General features: G+C 36.8%; 1 protein-coding gene across 3 annotated transcripts in view; it reads right to left on the bottom strand.

Annotated features, from left to right (window-relative positions):
- The window catches only part of cabin1 (calcineurin binding protein 1), a 130,611-nt gene that overhangs the window by 52,378 nt on the left and 61,002 nt on the right, over positions 1–17,231 (bottom strand). For all 3 annotated transcript variants that reach the window (XM_084087299.1, XM_084087301.1, XM_084087300.1), the window contains 2 exons: positions 16,777–17,204; positions 7,406–7,519 (listed from right to left, as the gene is read on the bottom strand). In XM_084087299.1, the coding sequence (XP_083943425.1) occupies positions 7,406–7,519; positions 16,777–17,204 (542 nt within the window). The remainder of the gene's footprint in view (positions 1–7,405; positions 7,520–16,776; positions 17,205–17,231) is intronic.

The following is a 17,231-nucleotide window of genomic DNA, read 5'->3' as shown; positions in this document are numbered from 1 at the left end:
CAACAAATACTGCCAGAGCCTGAGGCAAACTAGAGCAGCCTGACCCATATCACTCACTCTCACACACACACACACACACACACACACACCAATGCAAAGACTCTCCCTCTCTCTATTTCACAAGCTTTCCGCAACATTGCAAATCAAAAAGATAATTACTAGTGCAAATCAAAAAGATTATTACTTGAAGTGAAAAAAGTGCACAATGCAAGTTGTTTGAAACACAGGAGCATTTTATATGAAATCCTTCTAGAAGGTCATATGAATATAGTTTTATGAATCCAGAAGTGGCTTTGAAAGTGTGATTGTGTGGCTGAACACGGTTGAGAGGATTTTCAGAAGGTCATAATTTACATTTTTACTGTTAAATGTTAATTCAAGCATTCCCATATGGCCATACAGCTACAGTCACAACAGCAAACTGTCGCTGTTGCTATTAAACTTCAATAACTTTACAGAACGTGTGCATAGACTTCAATCAAATGGAGTAAAACTTGTCTGGTCTCAGACTTTTGCTTTATCCTAATCATAATTAATTAGGATATAAACCTTTAAAGAGATAAATTCATAAAAATGGTAACTGAGTGACTACTGAAGTTTTAGTTCTTGCAACTGAAACTTTTTATCTCGCAATATAGCCTCATCCTGTAATCGCAACTTTATATTTATATAAACTTTATGAAATTCATAATTTTATAAGTAACTATTTTTATTGTTAACTTAATTATTATTACTTATTTACCTGTACTCTCACTGTAATTACTATTTTTGAAAAAACATTTATTTTGCATTATTACAATAAAAAGTCATTTGACTTAATAGTATTTATAATATAGTATTTATTTCGTAACCTTAGTTATAAACTTAAATCTGCACATTGTTTGAAGGATGCCACTGGGAAACGTGGAATATCTGATTAATTGAAGAAATAACTAGTGTCGGGTCCGAGTTGAGTCCAGGTCCTTAACCAACTGAGTCTGAGTGGGAGACGTTTTTATTGACTAATTTTATGTAGTTACTTATGCCTCGTTTCCACTGAGCAGTACGGTACGGTACGGTACGGAACGGTACGCATTTATGCCTCGTTTCCACTGAGCAGTACGGTACGGTACGGTACGGGACAGTACGGTACGGTTCGGGTCTGTTAACCATGATCTGGCTAGCGTTTCCACTGCCAACAGTACCCTTACTTGATAGGCGTGGTGTTTCGATCGACGTCATTTTCGCGCGAAGAAGAACATAGTAAACTTCAATGGATGACATACAGCAGTTCTAGTTCTTGCTCCTCGACATGTTTGTCACAAGAAGACAAGCGCCGACATTAGGCTTTCCTCAATATCAAGTACGCAAAGTTTGTACTTGCCATGTGCGACTCCTACATGCAAATGGTACAGCGCGTTCTTAAAAGCGTCACTCAGCTCGCTCTGCTACTCCGGTTATCTCTGTTACTCTGTACATTTTAAGCAACAATAAAACGAAATATGTAATATAAAACACCACTCTGCCTCTTTTCGTTTTCATTTAAATAAATTAAACATTATAGGGACACAAATGTGGTTCATGCGCAACGCATATTGATTATTCACTGCACGTTATACGTTATTCTATTTATAACAAAACGAAATTTAAAACACAACCCTAACGTTACCTCTTTTCGTTTAAATAAAAAAAAATTAAACATATTCCAGGCAATATATTTGTTTGTACAAATGTTGCAATAAACATCAGTGATAATCTTGTAATAAAAAAATGACAAGAAACCATATTTCTTTTTGTAAAATTTCAGTTTTATCAATAATAGCCTATATAAAAGTTTAAGTAAAAGGTACAATAAGCTATACAATAAGAAATAAAGCAAACAATTCAGTCAAATATCCAAATGCAGCGCTCTAGTCTAACATTACAAGTTAAATACAAATAGCCTAACATTATAACGTTAATATGAAACTAAACTTAGCCCTCAGCCAAAACGATTGACAGGGAACTCATTATATATTCACGAGAGCAAAGATGTTTATAAAGATGATTTTTTTCCCCCGGTTGTGAGATCCATGTGTTCAGCGGGGCTCGGCGCTCATGTTTCCCGGCTGGATGAGCCTTTCCTCGGCTAATCTTCTGACGTTCGTCGCTGACTCCGACGGTAGTGGTTAAACGTGAGATATAATTCGTCTTGTGTAGACCTAACGGGCCATCTTTGGTCTCGTGAATATATAATGAGTTCCCTGTCAATCGTTTTGGCTGAGGGCTAAGTTTAGTTTCATATTAACGTTATAGGCTATTTGTATTTAACTTTACTGTTGTAATGTTAGACTAGAGCGCTGCATTTGGATATTTGACTGAATTGTTTGCTTTATTTCTTATTGTATAGCTTCTTGTACCTTTTACTTAAACTTTTATATAGGCTATTATTGATAAAACTGAAATTTTACAAAAAGAAATATGGTTTCTTGTCATTTTTTTTTTACAAGATTAGCTATCACTGATGTTTATTGCAACATTTGTACAAACGCATATATTGCCTGGAATATGTTTAATTTTTTTTTATTTAAACGAAAAGAGGTAACGTTAGGGTTGTGTTTTAAATTTCGTTTTGTTATAAATAGAATAACGTATAACGTGCAGTGAATAATCAATATGCGTTGCGCATGAACCACATTTGTGTCCCTATAATGTTTAATTTACTTAAATGAAAACGAAAAGAGGCAGAGTGGTGTTTTATATTACATATTTCGTTTTATTGTTGCTTAAAATGTACATACAGAGTTAGTTAACAGAGATAACCGGAGTAGCAGAGCGAGCTGAGTGACGCTTTTAAGAACGCGCTGTACCATGTAGGAGTCGCACATGGCAAGTACAAACTTTGCGTACTTGATATTGAGGAAAGCCTAATGTCGGCGCTTGTCTTCTTGTGACAAACATGTCGAGGAGCAAGAACAAGATCTGCTGCATGTCATCCATTGAAGTTTACTATGTTCTTCTTCGCACGAAAATGACGTCGATCGAAACACCACGCCTATCAAGTAAGGGTACTGTTGGCAGTGGAAACGCTAGCCAGATCATGGTTAACAGACCCGAACCGTACCGTACTGTCCCGTACCGTACCGTACTGCTCAGTGGAAACGAGGCATAAATGCGTACCGTTCCGTACCGTACCGTACCGTACTGCTCAGTGGAAACGAGGCATTATTGTACAAGTCCGAGTCAAGTTCGAGTTTAAGTCAACTAGAGAGTGTCCGAATCTGAGTTCATTCATAATTGCAGTCTGAGTTTGAGTCTGAGGTCGTTTACAGCTGGTATTAAGATGTTTTGGTCGATCGGATCACGAGTGGACGACTCTGAATACAGGAGTAAACGGGTCTAAAACGCTTTGAGCTCGTCCAGTTTCCTCCACTTCCAGAGTTAGTTGAAAACACATTAGACCGGATTGCTTTCGTAGTGTAAACGCTCATGTGATCGAATGTGTTCAAACAGCCTCTAAAGACCGTCTTCTCTCCGTCTACTGGTCTAATGCGGGAACATTATGGGAAGAGCGATAGAGCGGGATTTAAGCTCTGTCGGCTGAAGACTCAAGTTTGGTTTGAAGATGAAAAACGTACGAAGCTCAACGTTCTCTCATCATTCCTGATTTCTAACACACTCACAGCGTTCGGCTGATCTCGCGTCTGTCAGAGCAGAAACTGAAGCTGATGTTCTCCGTGTATTTCTCCGTCATCTCCAGTAGTGTTCATATGTTAATATCGTGAGCTTATTTCATCCATTAGATTGAAAGATCTGAAAAAGCTCATACATTTACTCACCCATAGACCCTCCCCTCGAAGAAATCAGGACAGAAGTGTTTGAAAGTGGACAGAAGAGACGGATTAAAACTATATAGGGATAGGGATAGGGATGTCCCGATCCAATCCACGTCATCGGTGTCGTGCCGATACTGGCCCAGAACGCTAGATCGGATATCGGAGGGGAGAAAAAATATGATCCGATACCTTTTAGGAGTGGAACGGTACATGTATTCGTATTGAACGTACGTTCGGTACGTGCGTCACGGTTCGGTGCATGGATTTACACGGAGAATACACGGCATAAAAATAAATAAAACTCGCGTGCACATTATATTATATGCGGAACTACTGTTAGATACGCGCATAGACATATGCGGGTTCTTTAGGGACACCTAATCTGTAGCCCCGCCTTAGCTCTGAGCGCGTCTATTCTAGCGCTTCAAATGCTCGCTTTATCATCCTACTCGCTTTGGACGCGCGAATTAATTCAAACTGTTCAAGCATCGAACTAGACGCGATAGGCGCGAATTTGATGAATTTGGTGTGAACGCAGCATAATGAACAGGCTGCGATGTCAAGACTGCAATGCTGGAATGTGTGTGTGTCAGAGAGAGAGAGGGGCACGGGCGCGATCGAACAGTGGAAACATAAAAACAAACTCCGTCATTTTGTTCATACAGGACATCATTAAAACTGCAAAATGTTTAGCCTACTTATATTTGTGTAAAACACAACATTGTGCTTTTGTCAAACTGTAAACTCTTGTCAAATTGTAACCTACAACTGTCACCCAACCAAAATCACACACACACACAAACGCTGTTTAAAAGCAAAAATGATCTCATCTTTTGTAAATTCATCATATTGCATTGGTTTTCGTTTCTTGTCCTCAAACAGAGCACTAATCTGTTTATTTTGAAGTTACACATTCTACATTGATTAAAAAAGAAAATCAAATGTGTTTTTAATGGTAGTATTATTTTATACATAAATTATTTATAATTCAGATGAGAATAAAGTTAAAGTTAATTAAAATTTTAAGGAAACAAATATATTGATCTGAAATATAGCAAATTAATTTGAAATTCATTCAGGTACAATTACCAAACATATCTCAAGGTCTTTTGAATAAAGGCTGGCAGTCTTTCATTATCAACTGTTGTTGTGGACTATATACTGGAGAAGTATTTGTTCTCCATTTGAGTGATGTTTTTATGTGGTTAATTGAGCAAAGTGCTTCCATATATTTTATTATGAGTAGTATTAGTTCAAGAATAAAATAAAAATATCGGATTGATATCGGTATCGGCAAATAGCCAAAGCTGCGGCATCGGTATCGTATCGGAAGTGAAAAAGTGGTATCGGGACATCCCTAATTAAAACACCAGGTGTAAACGGGAATGTGTTTCCCTCGATCCACCAAAGCACATCTTAATACCAGCTGTAAACAAGTCCAAGTACCACAACTCTAGAAATAACCTTAAAAACAGGGGTGCAAACACATGTATGGTCAAAAAAGAGAGAGGTAATCGAAGCCCTCGTCCCGCGGCAAATATCCAGATACTACATCGCCACCATCCCCAACCCACCCCTATAGGCACATAGAGTCAAATGAAATTTAGAAAAACTATCTTGCACTTCTTCTTCTTGCTTTACTGCTACTTCCTGAAAACAATTTCACCTGATGATTTGAATAGCTCTTTTTGTAAAGAATTAATAATTCTAGGATGATTGGGGTAATTGTGTAGGGTAGGCCTAGTGCATCTGCATAGAAACTAATAAACAAAATACAAATATAAATACAATAAAACACAAATACACGAGAAATAAAGCAGTGCTTTATGTTTTTCAGGTAAATTAACTGTATTAAGTATTAATACAGTTTATCTTTTGACAAAACGTGATTTTTCTCTTTCTCTTTTGTTGTTTGATTAACTTTGGTGACACAAACAGCTGCAGGTATATTGGGTGCTGTCCCTTTAAGACGAATGCACGTATCTAATACCGGTAATGACACGCATCCGTTTTATTTTGACTGCGTTTACGGGGAAACTCGTTGAGACGGACACTGACTTATTTTTTCGTGCACATGTCTGTTCAAACACAAATAGATAAGAAAGAAAAGGGAATTCGGTGTTCACGAACTTCATGTGCTGTCTGCGACTGCGTGGCTCTGTGCGCCGACAGACCATCTACATTTGGATGTTAAACATAATATATATAGCCTGATACAGCAAAGACAACGTCGGTAGTATTGACGGCAAAATAGGCTACAGAATATTTCTATCTGTAGGCCTATTGACGGGCAATATTTGAAAATCGATAATTAGGCCTATTTTTTAAATTACAATTATATATGCATTTGTCAAAACCGAGAGACTTTCAAGCATCAAAATGTAATTTATTATATGTATTTGCGCCTTCTATTTTGTCTGAAAACTGCCAACACTCTTGCGTGTCGCGTGAAAAATAGGCGTCGGTTGCGGTTCTATTTCTAGCACGCGGTTTCGGCGCGGCTCGAGAAGTGTGTGTGTCACGCAGGCATTGTGCTCTAACCAGTTAACATGAGAGCCGACATAAAAACGGACACTCCACGCCACGCAGAGAGAAATGTGATGCAGTGGCAGATCCAGACTTCCAGAGTGAGAGTGAGACAGAAACACTAGTGGTTCACGCTTGCGCACATACTGCTGGTTTGGCGCGCAGTGTTCTGATTCGCTTATTTCCTATTTACTTGTTGGTGGACGCAATCCAGAATTACTGTTGGTTAAATTATAATCAGACCCTCTCAAACCACCCCCCCCCCCCCCTTTTAAAAAAAAAACTCTTCGGATCTGCACGATTCACACAAGTCACCCAAACTGACGTGAAAAAAGCGGGAGGCGCCGAAAAGCGCGCTGTTTGCACCCCTGTAAAAAACATCCACTTCAGTGCATAAGCTCTTCAGAAGGTTTCATGAGCCCAGCCCGGATGCTGTGTGTGTGTGTGTGTGTGTGTGTGTGTGTGTGTGTGTGTGTGTGTGTGTGTGTGTGTGTGTGTGTGTGTGTGTGTGTGTGTGTGTGAGAGGATTTTCCCATAAGCTGATGACAGGTGGGCATGAGGTTGGCGTATCCTAGTGGGCAAAGCTCTGAAGCCCAGCGAGACGAGGCGCACGAGTGTTTTTATACTGCAGTGTGCCAATACTGACAAACCCACAGGTTGTTCCTCACAGCGAACGCATCCACAGCCAAAGGTACACACACACACACTAATACATGGCCTTAGCTCTGGGAGGACGGTACCAATGTGCCAAAAGGCCACTGGGAAAAACAGCAACAACATATGAACACACACCATAGTGATGCCATCTGTCTGCCTCATGGTGCGCAGTGAGGACTGTAAATCCAGCCAGTTTGGGGCATTTTCAGTGAGGAGTCATAATCTCTCTGGATTTATGTGTGTGAGAGTGTGTGTGGAGGGATTTTACTGCACTGAATCACACACATGTGTATGAACAGAAGACTCGCTCACATGCTGAACATCATTAATGTTTTCACACTGGATCATGCTGTAGCTGTAAACCAAATTTGTCGTGACATGGTAAACTCTGACATTCATGTGCGTCTGCATGTGTGTGTGTGACTTACGTTGAACAGATTGGTCTTATTCCTCTCGCAGAAAAGTCCTTGTGCCGGCATGTGCTTCAGCTGTTGCCATGGGACACTGCTCCCTAGCAACACATCTCGTGCCCATTGCAGGTTCTGTGAAAACACAAATATATTCAGTCAGTTCTGTGTGCAGGAAGGCAAGAGTGTGTGTGATGACTTGAACCGAGTGTAGTCGCGGGGGAAAACCTGCATGCTTCACTCTCACACACACACACACACTCCTAACGGAACACTAGAGTCCTGCTTAACTGCGCAAGTATATACTATTCAAAAAATAGTATGCAGTAGGTTAAAGTTAAACATTTCAATTAAAAAGCTTCAATGATGTATGCAGTGTGTATATTGCCTGATTTGGAGAAAATAAAAGTAACGGTATGCATTAGGTAATAAACATTGTATTACACTAAAGTGTCACATTACTTCAGTAACATTAGCCGCGTTTTGACATTTATTTTCTAAATGTCGATTAAAAAACTATTGCGAAATGACGGCGTTTCCATTAACCGATGTTATGAGACTAAAGCGTAATTTTTTCATCTTGCGAGTCATTCCAACAATCATTACAACGGATGTTGGGAGGTTTACGTATATCTCAGCCACCGCACTAGCCATTATTATTAATGGAAGGAGACGTATGTGTGTTATACAAGCATTAATGGCAAGGAAAGCCTCTTATACTGTGAGCGGCTCATATGAGCGTTTCTCCCTCCTATCTTGAGAAATTCTGGCATTTCTTTATCGTTTAGAATCCAGTATTCCTGTGATCCTGTCTTTGATGAGTTTAATGAAGAACTCCATCTCGTTTTCTGTCCAAACATATCACGTCATCTTGATCGACTTTCACGTACACTGGTGAACTGTAAATGTGTTTCCATTGCAGTTTTTGCAAAATATTCCTTTTTTGAATTGCCTGAAAAACCTCCTCATGCGAGCGGGAAAACTTTTTTGCGATATATGGGAGTTTGTGCAAAATTGACGTGTTTCCATTGGGCGTATTTTCAATTCGCAGTTTTAATTTGTGCAATTTAAATGGTAATGGAAACACGGCTAGAGATAGTATATACTGTATATTGCCTACTAATAGTATGTGAAACAGCATGCAGTAGTTAGCGATAAACATAATAAACCATATTTATACTACAGTGTCACTTGACTTTAATGCAGTATGCAGTTAGTGTGCTACATTGTCTGTGAGAGTATATACTATATACTGAATGCTGATTATATGTGAAATAGTATGCAGTAGATAACAATAAATGTTCTGAAATGTAGTATGCAGTGAGATAAAAATCTGATTATTTCAAATTATTATATATTATACATTGTCATGTGACCTCACTGCAGTATGCTACTGTTTTTTTGTTTGTTTTTATTGCAGAAAGTAACAATAAACTGTAGTATGCTACACTACTGTCACATAACCTCACAAAAAGATACTTTGCTTTTTAATCAAACTTTGACTAAAAATGGCTTTATGTAGTTCATTTGTCATAATGATCAAGTCGCACTGCATTATGGGATACATACTGTAGGGTTGTGACGGTACCAAATTTCAGTAGCCAGTACCAATACCAGTAAAATATCACGATTCTCTGTAACAATTTCGATACCATAGCAAAAACTGTTGAATTAATTACTTTTAAAAAATGTTGTCTCGTTTTGTCTCGTCCGTTGTTAATCACTATCAAGTTCTCAGTCCAGAAACTTTGCAGTGTGCTTAGCAACATGAAAAACTGACTAGTATTTACTGACTAGCACCTCTGATAGGCCACTGCAATCACACGCTCAACAGATATGATTGTGATTGGCTACAATGCTCAACGCTTGCAAGCAGAAACCTTGAGCACTCAAACAAACATGAAGAGCGTTTGAAAGCTGTCTTTCAGCAAGTATCGCATATATCCGGCCCCCTAACAGTCGACTAAGCGTTAGTCAACAAGAGGTTTAGTCAACCAAAACTAATTGTTATTAGTCAGAAATTAAACTCAACAGGATGTGGCGAAGTCACACAGTTAGTTAACGGCGGGTCTTCGTGGTAATTACAGTAAGTCGGGCAGGAAAACCAAACCCTCGCCTATCATCCATCGATCTCAAATATGGCTTATTTACTTCTGACATGCAAGGAGTAATAACTGTACATATCCGCTCGCTCTGATGTTCATCTAGATATACAGTACAGGTCAAAAGTTTGGAAACATTACTATTTTTAATGTTTTTGAAAGAAGTTTCTTCTGCTCATCAATCCTGCATTTATTTGATCAAAAATACAGAAAAAAAAGTAATATTGTGAAATATTATTACAATTTAAAATAATTGGTTTTCAATTTATTATACTTTAATTTATCATTTATTTCTGTGATGCAAAGCTGAATTTTCAGGATCATTACTCCAGTCTATCACATGATCCTTTAGAAATCATTCTAATATGATGATTCATTATCAAAGTTGGAAACAGTTCTGCTGCTTAATATTTTTTCATAACCTGAGATACTTTTTTAGGATACTTTGATGAATAAAAAGTAAAAAAAGAAAATAAAAAAAATAAAAAAAGCAGCACATTTTTTAAAAATAGAAATCTTTTGTAACAACAATATACACTGTTCAGTAATTTGGGGTCAGTAATTTTTTTCTTTCTTTTTTTGAAATAAGTCAATACTTTTATTCAGCAAGGATGTGTTAAATTGATAAAAAGTGATAGTAAAGAAGATTTATATTATTAGAAAATATTTTTTATTTTGAATAAATGCAGTTCTTTTTAACCTTTTATTCATCAAATATATTAGGCAGCAGAACTGTTTCCAACACTCATAATAAATCAGAATATTAGAATGATTTCTAAAGGATCATGTGATAGACTGGAGTAATGATCCTGAAAATTCAGCTTTGCATCACAGGAATAAATTATTTTTGAAAGTATATTCAAATAGAAAACTATTATTTTAAGTTGTAATAATATTTCACAATATTAATGGTTTTATTCTGTATTTTTGATCAAATAAACGCAGCCTTGATAAGCATTAGAGACTTCTTTCAAAAAATATTTAAAAAACGTAATGTTTCCAAACTTTTGACCTGTACTGTATGTGCGCTCACAATAACATTTTGTTGTTATTGTGAGTGAGTTTACACAAATAAAAGCAGACCCTTTACAGTTTTGAATGATATATTACAATTATATTGGTATGACCAAAAATGATGGGAGTATTTTAAGTTGTTTCTGCTGTTATCAGTAAAAATGCAAGTGTTTGCGTTCTCCATGTCTAAGCGTGCTATACTTCAGCTTACACACTTTTTTTTAGTACTGACTGGCACTGCTAGTACCGGTACGTTTGGCAGCCCTATAGTACTGCAAGTTTAATCTTAGTTTCCCATCTAGAATTGAGAATATTTGCATTGTGTGCACAGCAAAAAACAGTATGAGAAGTATGGTCACGTGCTTGACCAAACCCAGAAAAACCCAAGAAACTACTTGAAAATGTAAACGAACAGCTCCCATTAGACGGCAAAAGATTGAAAGCTAATCAAAGCTCTCGTGACACTCCAATATAATTACACTGTATCATCCCATCAAATCCATTTCCACACCGCTAATTCACTGTTAATGAACACATAACATCATAGCGCTGCAGTCTGACTTCTTTATTAGGACACAGACACACGTGTTTCTCCCGCCGCGCATCACACACTGTACAAACGAGAGCTCAACGCTGTTTGGGGCCATTCATTAAATCTGAGAGCTGAATTTCCACGCTTTCACCGTGGGGACGTGCCGATTAAACGCATTGTGGCGGTTATGAAATCTCTGGGTTGTCATGGTGGGGTGATTAAATTTCAGAGCTGAATGCTCTCTACATAAAGATCAGACAGATTTCTCATTGTGAAGGGATGGACATGATTTATGTGAGTCCTTTTGGTACGAAAGTGTCAGCAAAGAGCACAAATACACATACAATGGAGAGAGAGGGAGAGAGATGACATGATATAGTGACTCCAAACCCATATGCCTTCCTTTTTAATAACTGTACTGGCTCCTTTTGAATGCAATCATAATGAATGAGCTTCAAAGCTTCAAAAAAAGATGCAAATAACCATAACGGTAGTCCATAAGAGTCATCTGCTCTATTTCAGGTCTTCTGAACGTCATATGACAGAATGAAATGTAAGTCATTATTCAGTGATAATCTTCCCCTCCAATGAGCTGCTAATTGATTTATGAACCAATCATTCAGACAGACAGGTGTTGTGGACTGGATCACCCAATGCACAAATAAGATCTGATTCAGAAGAACAGTTAATTCAAGAGTTAGTTATTGCTATTTCTCTTATGAACTCTGAATATGAATGTGCTAAGAAGTGCTAGTGCACGATCTTCAGTGAACACGTTTCAGTCGGTTTATCACACAAAACTCAGAAGACTTGAAATTTATGATACTTTTATGGTGTTTTTGTGCACTGTAAAAAATGATTTTTTGGTGAAGTAAATACTACTGAAAAAAACAATGTAATTTACATGAAAAAGTTAGTTCAGGCAAGAATTAAAAAAACGAAGTAAATTCCATATCAGTACTTAATTCAAGCGAGTAGAAATGAAAGCGTAAATATCAACTCAATAAAATTAAGTAAAAATTACTCAACTTTCTGATACTGGGGTTCCCATCATGCACTGGACCTTGAATAATTAATGAGGTTCATTTTTCACTGGTTTCCAGCTGTATTTACACTGTTTTATCATTGCTTTTGTTGTCAGGATTAGTAACTTGCCATTTTGTGACATTTCGAGTAAATTTTCTGCTCAAAATGACACATTCAAACACAAAAATGATCCATCAAATGTTACCGTCATTGTGTATTGTCTACCAAGTATTGAGGTCTTTGCATTCACATGATGCTTAACATCTGACATGATGTAGTATAAATTACTTAGATAATCTAAGTAAAGCACATACTATAAATGACTGGTATAATTCAATATTATTGTTTGAGTGAAATGTAATGCAAAGGAATTTTCAACTAAATCGATATTAATCAACCTTTTACTAGCCAAGTTAAAATTACTTATTTTCTTTGTTACTTTCACTTAACTAGGTTAAGTAAAGTTTACTTAATTCCATATTCCAAGTAAATTTAACTTAAAGATTTCTAATTAAAGCTACTGATAAATATGTTTAGGTTTTTACTTGGCAAATCTTTGTAAATTTACTAGCATTTTCTGAGTGGAAAAAGTTGCCTAGCTTTTTTCAAGTAAATCCTACTCCAATTTTTTTTCAGTGTGTCATTCGTCAATAATTCACTGTTTGCGTCAAGGAAGAAAGGAAGTTATAAAATTGTCATTTTGGTTTGAAGCATTACATTTGTTATGGTGAAGAAGATCGAGAAGAGAGAAACAAGCTAGATGTGAACGGTTATGCCAGGAGAATATTAATCACAGAGGTTTTGTTCTACCCGAAGACCAATAATGCTTTGCTTTCTTTTCAAGTGTCCTCCTCTTCCATTAAGCAGTCACTGATATAATTATACATGCCTATGGATATATATTCTTTCTTCTTTTATTTTTTTGTTGCGACAAATGCAGCTGCTATTGTTCTGTACAAACGGGAAACTGGAGATTCCAGGAAGCAGAACATGAGATAATCACACTCAGGGACTGCGTGATGTTTCCCAACCACAGATATTTCATACTGCATTATTGTCATCAAAAAATGTCATTGTGACCATTACATTTTCTCTTGCATATTAGTGGCTAACACTGCAGGTCGGCGCGTCACGTGCGTCATCATACACAGTAGGAGATGAGTCAGTCTCAAACACGTCATCATAAATAGATAAATCATGATTTTGTTCCACTATTTTACATCTAGGTGTCTTAAGGAACATTCCACGTGACGCCACATGAAGTTCTGGGGGGAAATTGGTCAATTTTCCATAGGTAAAAGCTGAAGACGAGCAGATGTTTCGTATTGTAGACGTTTTGATGTCAATCATGTCACTTCAGTGAAGGTCAAACTGTTCTTACAACTGAAACTCAATTAGCTAATAGAGTTGGGTAGATTGATTCATTTTAAGTCTTCTGTTTGTTCTGACAGTTTATTTCATAATTAAATATTACACTGTACACTAATGTTAGATTAGTAAAAACAGTAATATTGTGAAATATTATTACCATTTAAAATAGCTGTTTTCTAATGTAATATATACATACCATTTATAATTCAAAGCTGAATTTTCAGCATCATTACTCCAGTCTTCAGAGTCACATGATCCTTCAGAAATCATTCTTACATGATGATTTGATGCTCAAGAAACATTTCTGATTATTATCAGTGTTGAAAACAGTTGTGCTGCTTCATATTTTTGTGGAAATCGTGATACACTTTTTCAGGATTCTTTGACGAATAGCATTTTTTATTGTAACAGTCTTTACTGTTACTAATAATCAATTTAATGCATCCTTGCTGAATAAAAGCATTCATTGCCTTAAAAAATATATCACACTGACCCCAAACATTTGAATGGTAATGTATTTAAAACTGTATATAAGTGTATTATTAAGTTAATTAATTTAACATGAATTTAATCCTTGTTATTAAATCAATATGACTTTATCCCCCGGTTTCACAGACAAGGCTTAAAACTAGTCCTGAAATAAAATGCATGTTTGAGCGGTTTCAACTAAGAGCAACTTGCACTGACATGTCTTAAAATATGTCAGAGTCACATCAGTAATGTGTTTTTATCTAAGGCACGTTTATATCCTTAATCTAAGCTCTGTCTGTGAAACCGGGCCTATATTAGATATATCATATTATATAGATACATCATAATTATCAAACCATAATTATAAAACAGATAGTTTTTACTGATTCTTGGAGCTGATTGGTCAAACATGCTAAAAAACACAATATATTTACAGCTATACTGTATGTATATCACTGCACATCTCCCATTAGAGGGCAACTATTAAAAGACAATAAATGAATTAAAAAATGTTTTTGATATGTGACCCTGAATCACAAAACCAGTCACGAGTCGCACGGGTATATTTGTGGCAATAGCCAACAATACATTGTATGGGTCAAAATTATAGATTTTTCTTTTATGCCAAAAATCATTAGGATATTAAGTAAAGATCATGTTCAATGGAGATATTTTGTACATTTCCTACCGTAAACATATAAAACATTTATTTTTGTGAGTGACTTTAAACTTTAAAGGAGATTTTCTCAATGTTTCGATTTTTTTGTAAAGACACTCGAGATGTTCAATAGTTGTATCTCGACCAAATATTGTCCTATCCTAACAAACCACACATCAATGGAAAGCTTATTTATTCAGCAAAATTGTGACCCATGTGACTGGTTTTGTGGTCCAGGGTCACATATATGTAGTAAGTAGTTTTATAAAAGCAATAGAGCACTTGATGCCCTCTATATTGCATACTATATCACATCTAAAGAGCTTGCTGTGTCTAACAAATGCCGCTAGCCTAATTCGGCAGGATTTTGATGTGTTTAGCATGGGTTTTTACATGCGTTGACCACATATGTGAAGTACGGCACTCCCCACTGGCCTCGTGTGCACACATATCAACTCCACATATCAACCACAAGACAAAAGCAAACTGAAGCGTCTGCATACGAGTGTGAGTGCAAGTGGTTTGTTTAGTGGTCAGTGGTGTTACACAACATTCTGGCATGCAGATAAACTTGGCTCTACTGCTCTTTTTGCACCTATGAGGCGAGTGGGCACAGCTTTCAATATCTGTGGGTTGTGTCCTCTACTGCGCACTGGCTTCAAAAACACACACACACACGCTTGCTGGTGAATATGACATCATCCTCTTGGCTCGGTTAACATTACAGATAAACCTATATCTGGAGTGGATGCTGGCGTTCTTGTGCAGTAAATTGTTATGCCTGTCATTTTTTGTCAAAATAATTCCCAGCATTATGTGAAGAGACAATCATAAGTGTAATTATAAGCCATTTGCAGGGTGATTTCTCAACAACAACAAAAAGGAAAACATTGTTTTGAGTGGCCCAACATTGTCTAAAACAATGGCCTAAGTGTAAAGTGGAGTTAAATTAGATGAATCTCATTAACACCGTCATGTTTACACTTCACACAGAAATCAATAATGTGCATAAAGAAAAGTAAGCCTGTTTCCAAGGCAATTATGTAAATTCTCAATAGTCTATATACTAGAATGAGAAAAAAAGATTATTATATTAAATTAATAAATGTGCATCTGTAAGTATACAGCAGAGCGGTATTTGTTTTTTAATGCAGATTTTTTATTTTGTAGTGAAAATGACATTTCAACCAGTAGCTAAAGTAGGAAGCTGTGTTAGTTTAGTATCATTGAAATACTTTTATAGTTTCTGACTGTTACTTTGAAAATCAATTGTCTTATTTTAATTTTAGTTAAAAGTTTGTCATTTTGTTGTGTTTTTGTCATTTTTATGAGGATTATTTAAAATAATATGTGCCTTAACTACTTATATAAACTATTAATAACTTAGTAATTTTAGTATTTGAACTAAACAAACTAAATGAAAATGAGAAAGGTTTTCTTAGCAACTAGCTAAAATAAAATAAGCTTAATTCTTCAAGTAATGAAAAAGTTTTTTTTATTTTAATTAATTTTTTACTCATGAGAGGCATAAAAGATTATAGCATTATACCATGAATATTATTATTTTATCTTGTTCTATAAAATAATGCTGTATGGTATAATAATAAATAAATTATATAATAATAATAGTTGTGTGACTACATCATTCTTTATGTGCTTGATTACAAGACGCTAGACACATTTGAAAGGACCAGTCGAACAGACAGAAGAAAAGTTTGAAAATCTCTGGAGTAAATTACTACTGTTCACTGTAAACCTTCCGAAAAATGTGCCGAGTCCCTCATATTTTGGATTCAAAACTGTGAATTTCCCCCAAATCTGACATATTTGCAGTAAAACGGGTGTAAAGTCATCAGGGGTGAAAAAGGTGACAAAATGTGACCCCTCTCGAGAAGAAAATGTTTTAAATATCACCTTTAAAATGTGGCTTTACAGTTCATTCTACCATGTTATAGAAAGAAAAAAAATCTAAATATAGTAGTGTTTAAAAAAAAAAAAAAAGGGTTTTATAAAAACAAAAATTCTCTCTTATTCAGTTCTCAGGCCACAAGCAAATTACAGTCAAACCAAAAATATACAGATATAATTTTGATATTTTTTTACTAGTGGCTGCAGGACACTATAGTTCATTTATGAAAGTGAGGATAGAATAATGTTTGGTTTGACTGTATATTTTCACAGAAAGGACAGGTGTGCGGTGTGAAGTGTGTGTGCGCACCTGGTGTGTCCTGCTGTAGGCGTACAGGTGGGCCAGACGGTACAGACTCTTGTAATGCTGTGGGAAGCGGCTCAGACACAGGAACAGAGACCTCACACACACGTCCACCAGTGTCTTCCTCTGTTCTTCCCGTCCCGTGGGCAGACTCTTGGGCAGCTCGATGACCTCGAGGGGGGGCGGCAGCTCGGGCCTGCGCTTGCCCTCGCCGGAGGAGCCGGTCTGGGAGTGTGATGTGTGTGGTTTGTGAGGCTGGCTCGTGTGCGGGGTCAGACCGGGAGCTTGGGTCGGGGTGTCTGTGGTGGGGGTTTTCGGGACCGAGGCCTCAGGGGAGGTGATGGATAAGGTGGTGTCTGAAGACTCTTGTGTGACAGAAGACTCTTGAGACAGTGTGGCAGAGCTGATGTCCATGTTCTTGTCCTCCAAGGTGCCTGTGGGATTTTTAAGAGGGCAGAGGT

Source organism: Abramis brama (assembly GCF_963993115.1).
Source record: "Abramis brama genome assembly, chromosome: 16".
NCBI classification, from domain to species: domain Eukaryota; kingdom Metazoa; phylum Chordata; class Actinopteri; order Cypriniformes; family Leuciscidae; genus Abramis; species Abramis brama.
The sequence above is the reverse complement of the archived record's forward strand: the minus strand, read 5'-3'. Positions and strand labels throughout refer to the sequence as shown.